This window comes from Ochotona curzoniae, unplaced genomic scaffold (assembly GCF_017591425.1).
Source record: "Ochotona curzoniae isolate NIBS_2020 unplaced genomic scaffold, NIBS_Ocur_1.0 contig_2754, whole genome shotgun sequence".
Taxonomy (NCBI): domain Eukaryota; kingdom Metazoa; phylum Chordata; class Mammalia; order Lagomorpha; family Ochotonidae; genus Ochotona; species Ochotona curzoniae.
Window position 1 is genome coordinate 24144514 of NW_024465582.1, and position 21523 is coordinate 24166036.

Below are 21523 nucleotides of genomic sequence, written 5' to 3' on the forward strand. Positions count from 1 at the left end.
CCCCAGATAGTCTGAGTTCTTTGAAAAATTATGAGTTGCAGGTGTTTAAATTTTCAAGTATTTTCTTATGTTCTTTTCATTATCATTGCAAATAACCGTTCTCAACATCCAACAAGCATTATATGTGAGGACAGTAATTTTCCATTCAGAGCACTTTTGCTTTTATTTTTTTTTTTTGTCTCATCCATTTTCTTAAAAAAAAAATCTCTTTGAAGCAAACCTGTTGCCTCTTTTCTCAAGATGGTTTTAGAAAGCAAGCAAACTAGCAGAGGACGCCGCGAGGTTGCAGTTAAAAGGGCTTGAGAACGAAGGAAGTTCGATCCTCGCGGCGATCCGTCCTCCTCATCCTGGCGTTCGCCGGCGGCAACATGGCGGCGGTGTCAATGTCAGTGGCGCTGAGGCAGGCGTTGTTGGGCAGAAGGGCAGCGGCAGCGACTGCCCTTTGCGTTGCCAAGGTTCCAACCAGGTAATAGCATCGCTAGGCTTCTTTTTCGGACTCCTCAGGTCCCTCCACTCCCTGGTGGCTGAGTCCCGGAGGAGCCCTCCGGGAAAGCGTCCTGCGCTGACCCTTTGCTCGGGAGAGGGCGGGCGGTCGCGGGGACCAGCCGCGTTCCCCCGGGCCGTGGCCGGGCGAGGCGGGCGCTTGAGGGCGAGCCTCGGGGCCTTGGAAGTCCTGGAGCTCGTGGCCGAGGGAGAGGGGGGCCTTCGCTCGCCGAGTCCTGGCCCCATGGAAGGGGGAGGAGTCGCGGTTGCCCTCCCCCCTTTTTGGTGGTCACCTGTTGGTCCCACCACCCCTGTCCCTTCTGGAAGGTTAGGCTCGTGTCATCCGTTCTTGTGTGGCTTTAAATGGTCTTGAGAGAACGACTGAGCGGGAAGCGTGTTTTATCGGTCGGCTTGCTTGGGAGGAAAACCTGTTTGGAATTCGGCATTAATCAAACGGTGGCCGCTGTTAGTATTGGAAGGTCATTTAGAAAAGGCTTGTGGTAATGCCCCCGAGGTTTCCCAGGACATAATTGATTAAAGATTCACAGTTATTCAGGGACAGTTTTGTTTTGCATTTTTCTAAAAATTGTTTTTTTTCTTTCTCGGATTGCTTTACTTCATCCTCTATTTGCTTATTTCTCCGAATGTCCTTAAATGATTATAGAACTAATGTTGTAACTTACCTACACCTGAAAAGCATTTTTTTCTGAAAAGCATTGTTGTGTTCTTGGAGCCCTGCTTCCTCTGCAGGGGAGCCGAGACTGGATGGAGATGTGAAGCTTGTGGGATATGAACATTGAGAGGAGGGTCTGACTGAATATTAATCAAGTTAATAAAGAGGAATAGAGAGAAAATGTTCATTAGAAGGAATTTGGGGAGGTGTTTTTTTTTTTTTTTTTTTTGGCTAGGGTTTTCAGCTGTGTGTTGGTTGGAAAAGAAGAGGATGAGAAGGCTTGAAGACAGTAGTGGGACAATACTTAATGTAGTACAGTTATAGAAAACTAAGAGTCTAATGTTGGAGAAAGGTATATACGTATGTCGTAAGTATATGGCGCTTCAGGGCTGGAACTTGTGTATCGAAGCTCCGCTGCACCCACCACTAGTGAACCACTTTGTGCTAATTTAGCAGTGACCCAGCTTGGTAACTACCCCCCGTCCCGCACCTTTCTGCCAGTATTATTGGGATTGATTTTTTGCATTCTTGGTAGTGATGTATTCATAATCGCCATAGGACTGAATACGTTTTAAGGGCCCACTGATGCCTGGGTGAGAAAAGCAAGCGGGCTTCTCTTGAGTCACAGTGACTTGTCAGTCCTCATGATGGATGTGAAGAGCGTATTTCATTTCGGAAGTGGGGAGTAATTACTGGGCATACTCAAAGTTGCCTGTGTGTTATACGAGATTTGAAGGGGTGAACATTGTGTAATAGCTTAAGCTGTTGCTTTTTATGCACGATCGTGTATTTCAGAGCCACTTGGATCCTTGAGCTGCTCCACTTGCTGTTCTCCTTCTTTGCTAATGCATCCTAGGAGGTAGAAAGTGAGGATGACTCTGATTCCCCTGGGGCAAGTCCTCACGGTGTCTGGGCTCCTGGTTTCTGCCACTCAAGCCCTCCCTGGCTGTTGTAGGTGTTTGGTTAGGGGACCAGAGAATGGAAACACGGACTCTTTCTGTTAGATTGCCTTTCAGAGAATTGGAATTAAGCAAACACTGGAGATTTGAAAGTAACATTTTACTTTCAAAAAGCATTTTTTATTAATCTTAAAAAAAAGAGATTGATTTGTTTGAAAGGCAAAGTGAGAAAGAGTTTTCATCTGCTCGTTTACTCCCTAAATGCTCACGATGACCTGGACTGGTCCTGGTGAAAGCCAGGAGCCAGGATCTCCATCCAGGTCTTCGATATGGGTGGCAGGAGCTGGATTGCTTAAGTCATTAACTTCTGCTTCCCACACAGAGCAGGGAGTTGAGGCAAAGCCTGAGCAGCCCAACTCTCAACTGAAACTTCTATGGACATCCCAGGTGTGCTAGACCACTGCTCCTGGTGCATGTGCATTTTACTTATTTACGAAAGGCAGAATTACAGAGTATAGAGAGCAGGGGAGAAAGAGGATCTTCTATCCACTGGTTCACTCCTCAGATGACCACAATGACCAGAGCTGGGCCAGTCTGAAGCTGGGAGCTAGGAACTTCCTCTGGATCCCCCACATCGATGCTGAGCCTCAAAGCCTTGGGACATCCTCCTCTGTTTTCCCAGGCCATTACCAGGATGCTGGACCAGAAGAATAGCATTCTGGACACGAACCAGCACCCATTTAGGATGCTGGCACCACAGGCAGAGGCTTAGCTTGTTAACACCATGGTGCCGGCCCTGCATTTATTAAGAAAGTTTTTTTGCATGCATACTATATGATGTCTTGCTGCATGTGTATATGGTGTAATAACCAATCAGAGTAAATGTTTCTTCAAGTTTTTATTTAGAATTTGTTCAAACTCTTATTTCTTAATTCTCAGTTATATCAGCTTAAAACATTTAAAAGGCAAGGAAAACAAATTTTAAGAACAGGTTAGTACACTTAGAACCTTTTCATATGTTGTTTTTTTAACCCTGAAAGGTTATAATCCTCTCACTTTGAAGGAAAGTTACAGTTCCTTTCCCTACATACTATGTTTTCATCCCTAAGCACTGTTTTTTCCATGATGATTTTAAAGTAGGATCTGAAAAGGCTGAGCAGGTGGTAAGGCAGGAATGAGGGAACTGAAATTAAGGGAACCTCAGTGCATGGAAACAGTTGGCTGCTACATTAACTTCCATGAATTCAATTGTAATGTATCAGTAAAAAGCAAAACAGCTATTAATCTGGAAATAAGAAATAAAAAATATTAAATGGTGGAGATGGTTCAGCTAATACTCACTGAGTTGGGTACTCTGGTATCAAACAGCAATATTTAAAACTTGGGGTATTTTGATAGTGGTTTTATTTCAGTATGTTTTTGCTCATGCTTATTTTGCCCAGCTTTGTGTCCTTACTTCTCCATTTGCATTAAGTCTGCTGTATGTGGCGAAGGTCTTAGAGCTGTGGATGCTCAGAAGTGTTCTTGATTGCGTTGGGTACCACGTAGATGAACCTCTTAATGCGATTTGCCTTGAAGTCCAATCTCTAGCTTTATTGCCTTTCAAAATAACAGTATGAAATTGAGTCTCCCTGGACCTCCTGTAATGAAGTGATCTTGAGATTGATGAGAATTCTGTGTATATTGCACCTTGATGGGGAACAAGCTCTGCCCAGATTTGAGAATCATTTAGAACATTTTAAGTTAAATTGTATATGTGCTGCCGAAGTGAGCACCATTTTAGGATCAATTGATTGACTGACCCAGCTTCTCAGCGGAAGCCAGGCCTTGTCTGAAGGACGGTTCCTTCTGCTGTTGTTGTGCTGTCCGAGACAAATTTTGAGAGCTTGAAATGTTTTGTGATATAGCTTCATAGGTTTGTTTTTCTTACTTTTCTCAGAAATACCCATGTTTCATTGGTGTGTTTTCATCAGTTGCAAACGTCTTTGTTGAATACTTTGGAAAAAGCTGAATATTTCAAAAATACTAATAGTAGAATAAAGACAGTCTGGCACAAAATAAACCTTCCTTATGCAAATGCTCTTTTTAGTATTGAGCCTGAATATATATATTTATATAAATTTTAAAAAATTCTGGTGGTAGGTATTCTGGTAGCTGGTATATTTGCTTAGAATCCTCCTGCTTCCTGTGCTAGAACTGTGTATCGTTAAGCATTGGTCGTGTAACTTGTTTGGTCATTAAATGTGAGTGGAAACGTGTCTGTAGCCACATTGAAACTGTAAGAATTGTCCCGTATTTTGCCATGTTCTGTTTGTTCTGATGTCAGATGGGCAGATCCTAGGTGAAATCTGCTCTTTAGGTAAGTACTTGCAACAAAGCAAAGCAAAAACCAAGAGTTTATATGAAGTATCAGTTGAGTGACATATCATCCTTGTGGCCCAGAAGAAGTTTGGCATGTTGGTTACTTCCATATAACAGCTTCTACTTTTTGTACACACACACACACATTTTACAAATGAGTAGGTTATAGCACACAGACTACGTGATAAGGTCACAAGGTTTTAAAGGGCTGGACAATTTTATTTTAAAAACTTGTCACATAGATGACTGAATAAATACTTAAGGGGGGCTGATGCTGTGGCCTCAATGGCTAACCCTGCATCTCCCCAAGTGCTGACATCCCTAATGGGCACCAATTTGTGTCCTGGCTGCCCCACTTCTGACTTGGCTCTGCTGATGGCCTGGGAAGGCAGCAAAGCCATGGGACTGTGCACCTGCATAGGAGACTCGGAAGAAACTCCTGGCTTGTGGCTTCGGATTGGCTAAGCTCGCCTCTGGTCATTGTGGCCTTTGGGGAGCAGATGGAAGATCTTCCTGTCTTTCCTCCTTTCTGTAAATTTGCCTTTGTAATAAAAATAGATGTCTGAAATATTTGTGATGAATGATTATGGAGGAAAGCAGGAAGCCATTGGAGAATTTCTGCTAAAAGCCTCATCAGTGAGCTAGATACATGTAAATACATAGTACAGAAATGTGGGTATAATCTTCTCTAATTGTTCTTCATGACTTTGGTTTTAGGAATTTCAGCTAGAACTCTGGTAGCTTTCAGATTAAAGTAATCTTAGCTGGGCTCTCCTGCATTTTGGTGAGTGTTCTCATTCTTTCTATTCAGTTTTTTTAAAAGCAGGAAGTAGAAAAGGTATTCAGTGGAACATGAGAGCTTGTTTTTGTTTGTAATAAGAATAGCTAATTACCTGAATTTTTTTTCAAATATTTATGTATTTTTATTGGAAAGGCAGGAATACAGATACTGCACTTGATCTTGGCCAAAAGGCCGAGAAGCGATGGAAAGGCATATATACGGAGAGGAGGAGAGGCGGAGAGGAAGATCTTCCTTCCATTGATTCACTGCCCAGGTGGTCACGATGGCGGAGATGCACTGATCTGAAGCCAGAAACCAGGAGCCTTTTCTGGATCTCCCACGCAGGTCCAGGGTGCCCAAGGCTTTGGGCCATCATCGGCTGCTTCCGCAGGGCACAAGCAGGGAGCTGGATGGGAAGCGGGACTGCCAGGGTTAGAATAGCGCCCATTTGGGAATCTGGTGCTTGCAAGGTGAGGACTTTAGTCACTAGGCTGTTGCGCTGTGTCTGCTGAATTTGTAAAGTTAATAATGCGTGGGTTTTCATGGATGAAGAAAGGTAGAGCAATTTGGACCCATGCAATAACATGTAAGAAGAGGTCTGTTTGGAGGTATCATGATTATAAAATACCGCAGGTTTTTGTACAACAGTGTGAAGTACAACACGGCCGGTTGTACTGAATACAAAGAACTTTCGATGAGGATGCTCCTAAAATACATTGCAAATCCAGTTACTCAGTGAACTCGGGTGTTCCTGTGGTCTTCCAGGTGAGGAAGTGGTACACAGGAGTGAAGTACTTAAGCTTTCAGTACTAGGAAACAGTCTGATTTAGCAGTCCAAGTGGATTTGTTCACTTTTGCAATGAGCAATAGTAAATTCTGATAATCATAAAATAAAATCTCACTGTTTCTGCAGCTTTTTCTTCCTTTTGGCAAGTTTTTTTTTTTTTTCTTTGAGAAACTGTTTGGTCTTTTACTCCCCTGTTCATGTGGCCGTCGGGTGTCGTTTTGCTGCCTCTGAGTCTGTCGGATGTTGCTCTACTTTCCGAGCCCATGTGTCTGCTTTTTAATAGTGTCGGTGTGTCGTTTTGTGACCAGTTGGTTTCCCTGCAGCAGTTAAATCACTTGTCATTTATCATGAGCTTTCGTATCAAGCAACTAAATCTATTAGAATTTTGTGTGAAATCAGGTGGACTCAGTGAAACGGTTGATTGTTGAAATGTAGTTGGAGGGCCCAGCGTGGTGGCGCAGTGGTTAAGGTCCTCACCTTGCACGCCCGGCATCCCATATGGGCGCCGGTTCTAATCCCAGCAGCCCCGCTTCCCTTCCAGCTCCCTGCCTGTGGCCTGGGAAAGCAGTCGGGACGACCCAAGGGTTTGGGACCCTGCACCCGTGTGGGAGACCCTGAAGAGGCTCCTGGCTTCGGATCGGCATAGCACCGGCCATTGCGGTCATTTGGGGAGTGAATCATCGGACGGAAGATCTTCCTCTGTCTCTCCTCTCTGTATATCCGCCTTTCCAATAAAAAAAATTAAAAAAAAAATCTTTAAAAAAAAAAAGAAATGTAGTTGGTTGGGGTTGAAGTCTTGACCTGTTTTAAGCTTCATGGGGAATTATGTTTAATACATGAATTTTTTCACTCTTGTTTTTAGCTTAGAGTCAAAAGATCCTGGTGGAACCTTATTGTACCTGAATTTTGCAGTGACCATGTTTTATTGTATCAGCTTTCAGTAAATATTTAAATATTTCACTAAAGTAATCTTACATCTTTTTTCTTTTAGGTAATTAACTGAAAACAATGAAAAATTCCTGTTTCAACTAGTTTTGTCTGCTAGGCATATTTTGATACATAAATAAAATCTTAGATTCTTTAGAAAGTGAGTGACTTAACTGACCTTTTCTTGTCCGGACTCACTGTTACCTTTCCTTCATATGGGATCATGCTCCCGTGGTTTTCAAATGCTTTCTGTATGAGAATCATCTGCTGTGTATTACTTCAGAAAAGTTCAGTTGTCTTAGCTCTATGTGGTGCGTCCGATGGAAAGAAAGATCTGAATATTCTTTTTTCTTTTCAAATAACAGTTGCTCGCGTTCTATCTTGATAGATTTTAGAAATGTGTTTTATTCCTTGGGAGAGGCATACTGGAGGTTTCCAGAAACATCTTTGTGTTTCCCTGGTCTAACTTGAATTTTGCGGCTTTTTCTTGCTGAAATTCCTGAGAGGCAAAAGAAGGCATTCTGATAATTTTGGAGAAAGCAGGCCGTGTTCCTCCCTCTTGAGAGACTCTTGTTCTTCCTTTTGGAAGGGCTCAGGTTTAATAGAGCACAGCTGTTGAACTCTGCCCTTCAAAGTTCTAAGAAGAAAGTGTTTTATCCTTTAAAATGGAAATGCTTTTTTTTTTTTAAGGGAGGTGGTCTTTGGTTGAATATAGCTCCTCCAAGAAAGTGTCTTGCTTCTCGAAAGTTCTTTTGTTTAGCAGTTTCTTAGAATCATTTCAAATGTTGAGAGCACTGTCTCAGAGTAAATATCTGGCTGCTTTCATAACATAGTATGCTGTGTCCTTAAACAAAAACATGAGGAGTTTATTTCTTTGTGTTTTCTAGGGCTGAGAAATATGTTCTTTCTTTTATTTGGCCTCTCCATACATAAGTAAATGGTCCTTGAATAGGGCTTACTAGACAAAAGATCTTGTTCTAGATGACCGTTCAGCAAGCCATATGCTTCTCCTAAAAATGTCAGTCTGTGTTGATGAGCTTTAAAGTGAATGCACATGTTTGGGCTCTTTGAGGACTACCACTCTTTGTATGGAAAGAGCACTTCTTTTTCAAGAGGTTGCATCAATGTCCTTATAGAAATTTGTATGAAACTTAGAACTCTAGTCTTTCAAGCCTAATGAAACTGGGCTGAATTAGACATTCATAATTTAAACTTAATTTTATTAGTAAGACTGAGGAAATTTGGAGAAATAATATGTATCTTGTTTTTTTTTTGTGAAGATTTTGTATTTAATCAATCTTAACGTGGAACTTAAAGGTGTTTTTATAATATCTACTTTTGTGTAATATCTGATTTTGGCAAATGGGAGCTTTATTAAAGAATGTTCAGTGCTTTCTACTTTCATGGGTAACAATTTCTAGATTCATAAAGTAATGTAATTCATATAATGTCTGTAAGAAAACTCTAAGGTCCAGGAGTTCAGTACTTAATTTAATGCAAGAATATAAATATAGAAGTGTTTTAAATTTCTGACTACTTTTAGACTCATTGCTAGTGTTTTTCTTTCAAACTACGTAAAACGTAGCTGACATCCCTCCCGCCAGCCCCACGCACTTGTCAGTTCTCTACAGAATTGAAGACATTTGTCATCATTTATCTCCGAATCCATGCTCCAGGCTGGTCATCACTGGTGTGTTTGTTCTTTATTAATGGCCAGATTTGGGGATGCTTTGGTCCTTCAGAATACTCCTCAGGACATTTTCCATTTGCCAATGTCTTTCTTTGATACACACATATATATTGCTTCTATTTAAATGAGATTATCAGATGATGGTTTAATGACTTGAAATGCAACTAAGCAAAAGTAGTCTTTATGCTGGATTTAAAAAATAGTGATTTTTAAACTGTAAAGAGATTCGTAGTTTTTCATTTTGACATATAGTCTTAGAATTTTAACCCCGTTGCACTTCGGTGTAAACACGATCACCATCAGGTATAGAGTGTCTGAAGACTGTATCATCCCTAAAGGACTCACTGACCTTGTCCTATCCCCTCCTATCCCCTCTGGCCACAGTTCTCTTTTCTTCTCGATGGTTTTGTAATCTTGAGCGTGCAATGTAATTGGAATTATATACTGTCCAGCTTTTTTAATGCTCGCAGCTTGCTGTGAGGAGGTATTCCCACGTGAGGCTATCCAACAATTTATTTGTAGTTTTGGGTGATTGTAAGTAGGACTGCTGTAAAGTTTTTGTGTAGGACTTTATATGACTGTGATTTCATTTTTCGAGAGCATGTATGTAGAAGGGTGACTCCTGGGTTAAGTAAGGAGATGTTCAACTTGGTAAGAGATTGTCAAACCATCTTCCAGAGTAATTTTCCTGTCTACCAGCGGAGTATCACACTAGTTGTTTGTATCCCTGTTAATACTTGTTCTGTCACTTACTGATTCTGACAGTGGTGTTTCATTGAGTTTTTATTAATTTATTTAAAAATGTATTTTTATTTGAAAGGCAGAGTAAGAAGTTGGGGATGGAGGGGTGCTCCTTCACTGGTTCTCTCACCTCAGGGCCACAATGCCTGGAGCTGAGCTGGATCTGAAGTTAGGAGCCCTGAGCCTTTTCCATGTCTCCTATGGGGGTACAGGGGCCAAAGGCTTTGGGTCATCATCTCCTGCTTTCCCAGTCCATAAGTAGGGAGCTTGATTGGAAGTGGAACAGCTGGCGTCAGTAGCCTAGAAGGGATACCAACACCTCTGGCTCAAACTAGCCCACTATTCATGGCATCAGTCTCTTTAGCTTTTATTCTGTAACAGTTTTATTGAGCTATATTTCACATATTGTAAAATTTACTCAAGGTTACACTGTTCTACCTTTTGATATGGTCAGAGTTGTGCAGTCACATTTTAGAACTTTATCCATATTCCAAAAAAATCTGTTTTTAAAAAAGATTTATTTTTATTGGGAAGGCCAATTATAGAGAGGAGATACAGGGAGAAAGATATTCTGTTCACTGATTCACTCCTCAAGTGTCTGCAAATGCTGGAAACTGAGCTGATCCAAATCCAGGAGCCAGGAGCTTCTTTAGGTCTTTAATGCAGGTGCAAGATACCAAGGCTTTGGGCCATTCACTACTGATTTCCCAGGGCCCAAGCAGGGAGGTGGATCAGAGGTGGAGCAGCTGGTACATGAGCCAGCACCCATAAGGGATGCCGGGTAGATGTGTGAGAGCCCTGGAGTCTGAGCTGTGCAGCACGTGATGAAGTACTGAGAGAGTGCTCTCCTCAGTGTGGGCTCTGAGGGGTAGGAGATAGTGTTTACCTAATACCATCCCCCCTGGGGTTCTAGGTAATGATAGATGAGCATCATTTCACTCTTGCTGCTTTCCCAGGCCACAAGCAGGGAGCTAGGTGGGAAGTGGAGCAGCTGGGATACAGGATAGTGCCCATATGGGATCCTGGTGCATGCAAAGCAGGGATTTAGCCACAAGGCTACCGTGCTGGGCCTGGTTTTCAGAAATTTTAATCTGTAACTTATAATATCTGTGTAAAGATTAAGTTCAGCGTAACAATGCTTTCTTTTCCCACATTGTACTGTTGTTACACACGTTGCGTCTAATCTCTTTGCCTAAACTTAGGTTCTATATTCTCGTTGTGAAGTTTTCTTCTACATTTAGATCTTAAACCATTTTGAGTGAGTTTTTGTGTAAAGCTGAAGTATTTCAGGGTGTATTTCTTTGCTTATTAATGTTACTGTTTCAACACCATTTATTGAGAAAATCATTTCCATTTTAATTGCTTTTGTACTTTTGTCAAGTTTACCATACTTCCTCATTTGGTTCTTGTACTGTTTCATGGATCTAAATTCCTCTGCTAGTGTTCTGCAGTCTTTGGAATTATATTAGACATTAAAAAAAATTTATTATTGGAAAGGATATACAGAGAGGAGGAGAGACAGAGAGGAAGATCTTCCATCTGCTGATTCACTCCCCAAGCGACCACCTCGGCCAGAGCTGTGCCGATCTGAAGCCAGGAGCCCAGATCCTCCTCCAGGTCTCCCACGCAGGTGCAGGGTCTCAGCTTTGGGCCATGCTTGACTGCTTTCCTAGGCTACAAGGAGGTAGCTGGATGGGAAGTGGGGCCATTGGGATTAGAACTGATGCCCATATGGGTTCCCGGTACATGCATGGTGAGGACTTTAGACGCTAGGCTACCTCACTGGGTCTATACTAGATTTTTGAAATGATTGTTGTAGCTCTTTATTGTAGTAACTGTATATGGTAATTAAATAGTTGTAACTTTTCAAGCTTCATTATTCAGTTTTTAAAAAGGATTTATTTTTAATTTTTATTGGAAAGGCAGATCAGATTTGCAAGAGAAAGATCTTTCATCCACTGGTTCATTCCCCAGTTGGCCACAGTGGCTAAAGCTGAGCTGAGCTGATCCAAAGCCAGGAGCCTCTTCTGGGACTCCCACATGGGTGCAGGGTCCCAAGGCTTTGGGCCTGCTCAACTGCTTTCCCAGGCCACAAGCAGGAAACTGGGAGGGAAGTGGGGCAGCCAGAACACGAACCAACACTCATATGGAGTCCTGGTACTTGAAGGTTAAGTATTTAGCCATTATACCAGGCCCCTCAAAGTTGTTCTTTTCTATATCAACTTCAGGATTAGTTTGTCTACACTGATAAAAATTTCTGTTATAATTTGGGCAGAGTTGATATTTTTATTATTGAGTCTTCTAATCCATAAACATGATGTTGATTGATTTCCTTTATTAGTGCTTTGCAGTTTTACATGTATTTAGATCCTGCAAGTTTTGTTAGATTTATGTTCAACTATCCCAAGTTTGGAGAGCTAAAGCAAGTAGTGTTATTTAACAAATTTTAGGGTCGGGCACAATGGCTCAGTGCCTACATGCTCACCTTGCAACTGCCAGGATCCCAAGTGGGCACTGGCTCGTACATAGGCTGCTCTGCTTTCTGCTTAGCTCCCTGCTTGTGGCCTGGGAAAGCAGTTGAGGATGGCCCAAAGCCTTGGGACCCTGCACCCATTGGGAGGCCCAGAGGAGGCTCCTGACTTTGGATTGGTTCAGCTCCAGCTCTTGTGGTCACTTGGAAAGTGAGCCAGCAGACAGAAGATCTTTCTGACTTCCCTTGTCTCCGTAAATCTGCTTTTCAATAAAAATACATATATTTAAAAAGCTGTATTTTATTAAGATTTATTTAAAAGGCAGTGTTTGCATGGAGAGGGAGGGACAGACAAGTGCTCTGTGCCCTGTTTCACTGTTCTAATGCCAAAGAGCTGGAGCTGAACCTATCTGAAGCTGGGAACCTGGAGCTTCCTCTGCCTCTCCCATGTGTATGCAGAGTCCAAAGGCTCAGGCATCCTCTGCTGCGTTCTCAGGACATAAGCAGGGAGCTGGATGTGAAGTAGAGCAGCAGGATTTATGCCAGAATGTATGGGATGCTGGTGCCACAGATAGTGTGCTAGGCCACTGCACTGGCCCTGAAATTTCGTTTTCTTGTTAGTTATTCATGTATGGAGAAACATGATTGACTTGAGCGTTGGCTGTGTCTAGCCAAGCAGACAATTGTTGTAGTCTGAGGTAGCGTCAGTTTCCTTCTTGTTAGTGAAGGTGTTTCACTAGGGGAATTGCATGCGTCTGATTTCCAGCTGCGTTAAGTTCAGGCAGGAGACTATATTTAAAAAATTTATTTTCAATGATGTTTCTGTAGTAGAGGGATACATGCCCATGCAGATCTGAGGTTAGGGAGGGGAGGGTGAAGGAATGGGGGAAAATGGATGCAACAACTGTTTCCAGTCTTCCTGTTCTGGAGAAATTGGGTAGGAAAGGGAGAGGGCCGCTTCCAGCAGTCCAGTTGCATCAATACTTGCGAATGAGGGTCATCTCAGGTCCCCAATGTGGAGTGTGTTCAGACGGCTTTGCTGAAGTGATTTTTATAGTTCTGAGATGCTGTTGATTTCACTGCTGTGAATTTGAGGAAATCCTTTTAAGACCCATTGGCTGACAAGTCCACCTTAGAGTCTCCACTCACGCAGATCCTTGCTGTCACAGGTTGGCCGGGAGAGATGGTCCGTTTATTCTGCCTCCATGGTGCTAGGCGTCCCTGCAGGCCTCTGAACTGGGTGTCCTGTCTCCCGTGTGCATCTCGGCATGCCGTCTGCTGCACATGCTTCAACTCTCAACTAGCTGGTTTATGCATCACATCCATATTCTAAGGTTGCTTTCAGTGGGAATTGCAGGGACAGGTGTGCTTTGTACGTTTTACCCAAAGAGGCTTAATTCATTGAGGTGTGATACCAGGTGGTAGCTGTAGCTAAAAGGCAATGGGCATAGGGAATGTAATAGCACCAGAAATGATGGTAGAGACTTCCTAAGCCAGGGCTGTGTAACCTGCTGCTTCTGAGAGCTTATACACGGATTCTACGAACTGTGTCCCGTGGAACACTTAGGCATGTGGGTAACTGGCTTATATGTGTTATTACGTGAGTGATCTCATTTCAAGGTGGTCTGTTAACATACTATAGTATAATGTATTTTCATGATTATAAAGTGATTTGAACTCATTGAAATCCACTTCCTTCATCTGTTGTAGGACATTGACAGAGGATCTAAAAATTGATTTTTCATAACTCACTGAAGTCTAAATAATCATAGGAGTTCTCTAGGGAAGAGGATTTTTTTCCCTGTTGATTCCATGTTTAAAGAACTAATGACAGGTTTGGTACAGCTCTTTGGATCCATTCCCATCTGTTCTTAGAGTCTGTGAGTTGGTAGGTCATTTGTTGGCACCCCGGAGCCAAAAGAGTGAGGCCAGGTGACTGGCAAACCTTCGTTTTCAGGAAGCCTTGGATGCTGCAAGAGATAAACTTAGAGTCGTAGAGTCCTCAGCGCCCTGGTGTACGTCTCGTAGAGTGATTGAGCCTTTCTTTGATTGCCTCTATCAACAGGATGCCAGCAGCTAATTCTTTAAAGCACAGGTGAATGGCTGGATATGGATGCAGCATGTGAACCATATGTGTGTGCCAGCCTTCCAAGTTTTTGCCTTTTTTTTTTTTTTAAGGCAAGAGGTGGGTGAATTTTCTGGAGCCAGTAAGGAAACGTTTGTAGCCACCATTAGTGAATAACAGTAATCATGTTTTCTGAAAGCAAAACCAACCATCACGTGTTTAAAAAACTTGTAATTTGTTTTGCAGAAGTAGGAATTATAGATAATGTATACCTAAATGTCGTCTGATTATAAGTGACAACAAAATATTCTACTTAAAAAAGGGGGCTAATGGCATGCAGTGCAATAGCCTAGTGGCTAAATCCTTGCCTTGCTAGGGTCCCGTATGGGTACCAGTTCATGTCCTGACTGTTCCACTTCCTTTCCAACCGCCTGCTTGTGGCTTGGGAAAGCACTGGAGGACGAGTCCTGTCCTACTCTCCTCTATTGACCATGACTACTACCCTGGTTTGTAGTCTTGCCTTACAGTTTATATCTCAGCACACTGTTGTACACAGCTCTTCACTGGGCTGGATACACTGTACTTCTGAGGTTATTTCTCTTTTCTCTTAGTTGAGACTTAAAACAATGCTATTCTGTTATAAATATTGTTAGACTATAAATGTTACTCCTTTTAAGTGCACCCTGATTGGGTTCAAGTTTTTTTTTTTTTTGATAAGATTTATTTGCTTTCGTTGAAAGACAGATTTACAGACACAAGGAGAGACAGAGAAAGCTCTGCTGGTTTACTCTCAAAATGGTTGCACCAGCTGGCGCTGAGCCAGTCCAGAGCTGGGAGCTTCCTCTGGGTCTCCCACACAAGTACAGATTCTCGCCTTGGACCATCCTTCACTGCTTTCCCAGGACGTCAACAGGGAGTTGGAAGGGAAGTGGAGCAGCTGGGATGTGAACCTCGTGCCCATATGGGATCCTGGCACTTGCAAAGAGCAGATTAGCCAATTGAGAATTTGCTGGCTCAAGATTTTGTTTTTGTTCCCAATTTAATCTTACAGCTTTGAGTTCAAACTCTTAATGTGCCCAACTTCCTTACAAATCTCTTACTGATGTCTGTAACTCCAGCTTGGAGAAACACTTTTTAAGCAACTTTCCTATGAACTCCTGAAATTAACCAAGCTACTATGCTCTATTCTTTACATTTCTCGTTTTGAACTACTATGTTAAATCCATATTAAGCTAACATAGTTGTTAAACATTTTGGAGCTGGAGTCAGCTGCACCAGTAGTTGTTGTTGTTCCTGTTTCCAGAAAATGGGTGTAGTAATCTCTGCTCCATGAAGTATGTAAGTGAATATTGTCGTGTCATGCTTCCATGTACTAATTATCTAGAACTGCGACATTACCATCCTTTCCTTCTCTTCAAAATCATTTTGTATCTTGTTTGCCTGTTTCCTGCCTTCTCTAATGTTTTTCTCTTCTTGTGAATGTTGCCTTAGCTTTCAGTTCTTTCTAGATAATCAGAACATGCTGAATTTTGTCCTATGTTACAGTATTTTATTCATGAGTATGTAAAAGAATTTTCTCCAACTGTCTTTTTCCAGATTGTGACCTCCCATGCCCTCCCCAGCCTCATGCAGTCTGTCTTTGGCATCTACTGCTCCACTGAAATAGCTTTCAAGGTCAATAGTAACCCTGTTACTAAATTGAATATACTCTTCTCAGTCCTAATCTTACATGACTTTTGCAGTCCCCAAAAATGACTTTCTTATTCTTGAAATAATTTTTTTCCTTTGAGTTCTGCTTTCAATTTTCTTTTCTCAGTTTCCTTTTGAATACTCATTCTCTTTATCCATTCATTGAACTGTCAGGATTTCTTTAATAACTGTTCACTCTTTTAAAAAATGTTCTAAACTGTACAATATCATATGCATGAACATATGTAACATATATAGTAAGAACAATAGCAAAATGAACCTACCATTAGTTCTATTGATTTATTTGAAAGGCGTAGTGAGAGTGAGACCGCTCTCCCATTCCCCTCCAGACCACTATTCAACAAGCAAACTTCATCTGCATCTTCACTCTCCCAGTGTTTGCAGGAGTTGGGGCCAGGACAGGCCAAAACCAGGAAACAGAGGCTCCGTATTGATCTCCCAAAAGGTGCACAGGTGCAGGTTCTTGCTCTGTCTTCTGCTTACTCAGGTGCATTAGTTGAAGCTGGATCAGAAATAGAGCAGGCAGGACTAGAAGAGTGCTCCAGTGTGGAATGTGGGCATTGCAAACAGTGGCTTCATCTACTGCTGCCACAGTGCTGACACCATGCGCACTCTAAGTTAAAGCCTGGAGAATTACTGATAACTTCATCTGTAGTAGGTTAATAGAGGTCCCCTCAGTGTGCTCGTGTCCTAATCCCCACCCTGTTATTGGTAATGTGATCTGACTGAAGGGCCTTGGGAGGTGCGATTCAGTTGGTGCTCTTGAGATGGAGAGATGATTCTGGATGTGCCCCGGTGATGGTGGTGGTGCTGTAAGGCTAGTGCAGGAGGAAGAAGGGGGAAGGCTGTGTTGCCTTCACAGCAGGTTGGAGTGATGGGAGCCCATGCCAAAGAATGCTAGCAGTCTGTAAAAGTTACAAGAGGGACTAGCTTCTCCCCTGCCACCTGCAAGAAAAACCAGTCCTGCTGGGACCCTGAGCTCTTTCAGATTCACTGCTGAGTTCTGACGTCCAGAAATAGAACACTTTTTCTAAAATTCACAACAACTTGTATCTCAGTATCTACCATTCACAATCTATGCTAAAATATGGACTTTTGGCTCAAGAAATTCAATACATATCAACTAAAAGGGGGCTGGAGAATCTTTAAAACGTTTAAAATGCAAATGAATACTCATTAGTGATCATTCTTAGTCAAAAAATAAACACAAAACAATTTGTTCTGGTGCTAGAGGACTGTCAGAGGTCTGCGGCTCTACTTCTTGGAGTTTTTCATACATAGATACACGGCTAAAGTAACTGGCTAGGTGTGTCAGCAAGAAGGAAAGCAAACTGAGTGCTAGAGCTAATGATTGCTAACTTGTTTCAGATCCACTGAGTTTTAGATGGTTGTGAAGGATCACAACCATGCCAGGAATTCAGTAAACATACAGCCGATGGCCTCAGTAAGTGTCAGGCACTGGCTAGATTGGCAAGAATAGAGAAATCAAAATTGTTCTTAGAAGCACTTTAGGAAACCTATCTGCATCTTACCTTTGTCATAAAAACTACCGTTAACATTCTGACAGATCATGCAATAATGGTGCATATGTCTGCTGTCCCACGGAAGTATACATTCTAGAAAGCTAGTTGTTGGATCTGGTATTGTGTGTAAGACACAATGTGTAGTTTCAACAAGTGTTCGATGACTTGAGAATTGATACGAGAATTTTGGAATAAGTTTCTAAAGGATATATGGTTGGTAGAGTCTAACTGGGCTTTTAAAGCATATACTGTTTTGTAGTTAACTGTAGTTGATTTAAGAATGAACATATTTCATGCTTATTTCAAGCATTTTATTGTGTGAATAATTGCTAAGACAACTAAAAATATTTTGAAGTTAAAAAATTACAGTTGAGTCTTTAAACAACAGATTTTTAAAAAAGGTTTATTTATTTGAAAGGCAGAGATACAGAGAGGGAGATTCAGAGATGTTTGTCTCTGTTCACTCCCCAGATGGCCTCAGCATCCTGGGCTGAGCCAGGAACTCCTTCCTGGTCTCGCATGAGGCTCCAGGGTCCCAAGTACGTGGCCGCCTTCTGCTGCTTAGACACATCGGGGAGATGTATAAGAAGCACAGCAGCCGGGGCTTGAATGGGTGCTCATCTGGATTGCAGGTGGTAGCTATATCCACTGTGCCACAGCTACCCTCTTAAACTCCACCCCCCTTTTCTTAAGATTTAAAAAAAATGACAGTTACTGAGAGAACATTTCTCATGAGAAATCCGTAGATAAAGTTCTGGCTTCTTATCTTCCTGTTGATCGGTGTTGTGATTAAAATCAAAAGGCATGTGCAGTTCTGACAGTGCTTATTAAAATGTCATTGACTTAGGTTTTCAGTTCAGTCATTTACTAAGGGAGGTCAGTGGACATTTTAGTTCCCTTATTCAGGTTTATTAGTCTGTAGTTTTGTTGATGACATATGGATGAACTTTACTATTGAGTTTTTCTTAACTGATATTAAAGCAAGTTGTTTTCTTCATTAGTTAACCCTTATGAAATTTTGTGTATCTGATAATTTTTTTGTGACTTTTGGGGCTTTTATTCACTTGCATTTTTCTTAATTTTTGTTAAGTGTTGATAAAGTCTAATTTGTATTTTTTATTCCTTTAAATTTTTTATTTGAAAGGCAGAGTTAGAGAGTGGGAGAGAATTTTTTTAAAAGATTTATTTATTTTTATTGCAAAGTCAGATATATAGAAAGAAGGAGAGACAGAGAGGAAGAACTTCTGTCTGATGATTCACTCCCCAAGTAACTGCAACAGCCGGTGCTGCGCCAATCCGAAGGCCGGGAACCAGGAACTTTCCTCCAGGTCTCCCATGCGGGTGCAGGGTCCCAAGGCTTTGGGAACTCCTCAACTGCTTTCCCAGGCCATAAGCCAGGGAGCTAGATGGGAAGTGGAGCTGCTGGGATTAAAACCAGCGCCCATATTGGGATCCTGGCACGTGAAAAGTGAGGACTTTAGCTGCTAGGCCACCATGCCGGACCCTGTATTGTTCTTTTAAGATGCTATTGCAGATGTGCTTGCTTCGGCAGCACATATAATAAAATTGGAAAGATGCTATTGCAGTTGTCTTTTTGAGTTTAAAAAAGTTAAATTCATCAAATTATTGGACTTGATTTTTAAAATGCTTTTTCAAGGGCATGGCGTCGTTGCTTGTAACACTAGCATCCCATCTCAGAGGGACAGTTTGAGTCCTGCTTGCTCTGCCTCAGTTCAGTTCCCTCCTAGTGCACCTGTGAAAGCAGCAGTAGATGTATCAAACCCCTAACTGCCTCTACACCTGTACAGGGTGTGGGTGGAATGCCAGTCTTTCTGACCTGGTCCAGCCCTGGGTGATGGGGCTGGCTGAGGAAATGGAAGAGTATCTATGTCTGTCCCTTACTCTTCCTGCTATTCAGGTAACTAGACTTCAGACTGGCACTGCTCTGATGAGTAGTACACAACATTTTTAGTTTTCCTGTTATTAATAACTTGCCTCCAGTTACAGGAATGAGTCTTCTTTTGACCTGGGCCATCTTCCACTGCTTTCTCGGGAATGTTAGCAGGCAGTTGGATTGGATGTGGAGCAGCTGGTACTCAACAGGAGCTCGTGAGGGCGGCTGGTGTCTTACGTGGTGACTTTACCTGCTGTGCCAGCCCCCAGCAGGCTGATTTTTTTTAGTTGATAATTTTGTGTGGTCTGTGAATTAGTTTATAAATATCCTTTTGGCTAAAATCAAGTGTAGTATCTGTTCTTACAAATATCCAAATGGTTCTTGGCAGTAAAGATTTCCCACTTGCTTTAATGTCTAGCCTGCTGAGCTTGATAAATTGCCAAACTACTCAGTGGTGCCCAGTTTTTCTAGTCAGCTATATCCATTTCAAATACTTTTCATTTTTGTCAAGGAAATGTTTTCAGATTTTTAGACTTATTTATTTGAAAGGCAGAATTATTCAGAAAGTATTTTATGCGAACTTTGATAATGGTGTTTGAAGTCCATAGATTGCCACTTGTGTAGTATAAGTAGCTACTCCTAGAATGCAGTTTAAAGTTAACTTACACGCATTACAGGGTACTGCTTAACACTGAAGATGATTTTTTCCGCATTCATCAGCCAACTAAACAGTTTGAGAATTGTGACACTTAGTAATACATATATATATATAATTTATTTTAGGACTTAGAATAAACATATGCCCTAAATAAAAGTGCCATTAACATTAATTTTCAGTGCAATATTTTGAATATTTGACAAGTAACAGAATTTTATATAGAAAAAAAATTTGAGTTTCTCGTCTGTGTCTCCCATGTACTCTTTTACCACACTGCCCATGCTCACCCCTGCCCTGCCCCTGCTGAGATCTGTATTAACGGACTCTTGCTCTTGGAGCGTTTTTTATTCCTATTCAAGGAATCCTTGGCCTTTTTCTACGGGTGAGGCAGATTAATCACACAATTTTCTTTTTAAATTTTATTAAATTACTAATAAATATTAATACTAATAAATATTGTTAATAAAATTTAATTTTATTTAAAAATTTACACTTAAGTTTATGGATGCACCACATAATTTTTATTTAGATTTAACATTTTGCTTTCCACATAATAAGTGCATAAACATATGTACGTTTTTTACCTGAGCCATGTGAAGCAAATGATGTGTATCATGGTCCCCTCTCCCTCAGTACCTGGCAGTATTCTAAGGTAGAAGCATATTAAGGAGTGGTGTGATGGAACTTCAGTGCTTGATTCGGCAGGTCAAAGTTGCTCTGAGGAAGAAGAGGCTAGAAGTGGGGAGGCTAATTCATCCACTTGAGGGAGTGCAGGAGGAGGTAGAGCCACGGACCTGCTGGTACTGCCTGGTTACTTGGATCCAAAAGCAAAGTTAACTGGTTACCTTAGAGGAAATCTGGAAGAGATTTTTCTGTTGCACCCAAAAGCAGCGATTGTTGTTAGAGGGAAAGAACGGAACATTCCCTAGCACAGCATATCAATGAACGTGTTACTCAGTTCTAGCAGGAAGTGTGAGGTAGTGTCATCCTTATTCTTGTGGATGAGGAAATTGAAATGCAGAATTGTGAAGAATTTAAGGCGCTGCTGCTCTGAAATGACAGAGCTGAAATTTTGACATAGGTCTAGGTAACTGAGGTCACTACATGACTGATTTTGAGTTTATTTCATGAAATGAAGACAATGTTAATATTTTCATCTGTATATTTTATGTTTTTAATCCTGTGAGCATTAGTTTCTTAAACATTTTACCCCAGTGTTCCAGATTAGCTAGTGGACATTTTGTCTATGAAGCCTAAGCAACACCTAATGACAGCTTTCCCTTTTAAATACATGGTTATTGAATAATGGCACTAGGCCATTCAAATAGCATGTGTTACAATTTCAGCATACTTTCTGTGTCCTAATTCTTACTTTTTAATTCAGATATATTTATGATACAAACATAATACCAATGGCTTTATGGCTAATGCAGTGTAGTTTTAAGCCAAGAATCCTACTCTGATGGAAAAAGGAGAAGTTGAAGTACTATGAGGAGATAAAAAATGCAGTCTTCCTTAAAATTAAACAAGGGTCTTGAGTCTGGTGTGGTAGCCTAGTGGCTAAAGTCCTTGCCTTAAAAGCTCTGGGATCCCATATGGGTGCCGGTTCTAATCCTGGCAGCCCCACTTCCCATCCAGCTGTCTGCTTGTGGCCTGGGAAAAGCAACTGAGAATGGGCCAAAGCTTGGGATCCTACACACATGTGGGAGACCTTGAAGAAGTTCCTGGATCCTAGCTTTAGATCAGCTCAGCTCCTATCATTATAGCCACTTGGGAAGTGAACCAGCAGACAAAACATCATCCTTTCTGTTCTCTCAGCGTGTTTGACTTTCCAATGAAAATAAAGTAAATCTTAAAAGAG

General features: G+C 41.5%; 1 protein-coding gene and 1 pseudogene across 2 annotated transcripts in view; one reads left to right on the forward strand and one right to left on the reverse strand.

Annotated features, from left to right (window-relative positions):
• Nucleotides 1-306: 306 nt before the first annotated feature.
• NDUFS4 (NADH:ubiquinone oxidoreductase subunit S4) overlaps nucleotides 307-21523 on the forward strand; it is an 86353-nt gene continuing 65136 nt past the window's right edge. Inside the window, exon 1 of one of the 2 annotated variants that reach the window (XM_040977530.1) lies at nucleotides 307-466. In XM_040977530.1, coding sequence (XP_040833464.1) covers nucleotides 369-466 — 98 coding nt within the window. In that variant the 5' untranslated portion in view covers nucleotides 307-368. The remainder of the gene's footprint in view (nucleotides 467-21523) is intronic. The other variant, XM_040977529.1, reaches the window with a different exon arrangement.
• On the reverse strand, nucleotides 5297-5401 carry LOC121154688 (annotated as a pseudogene).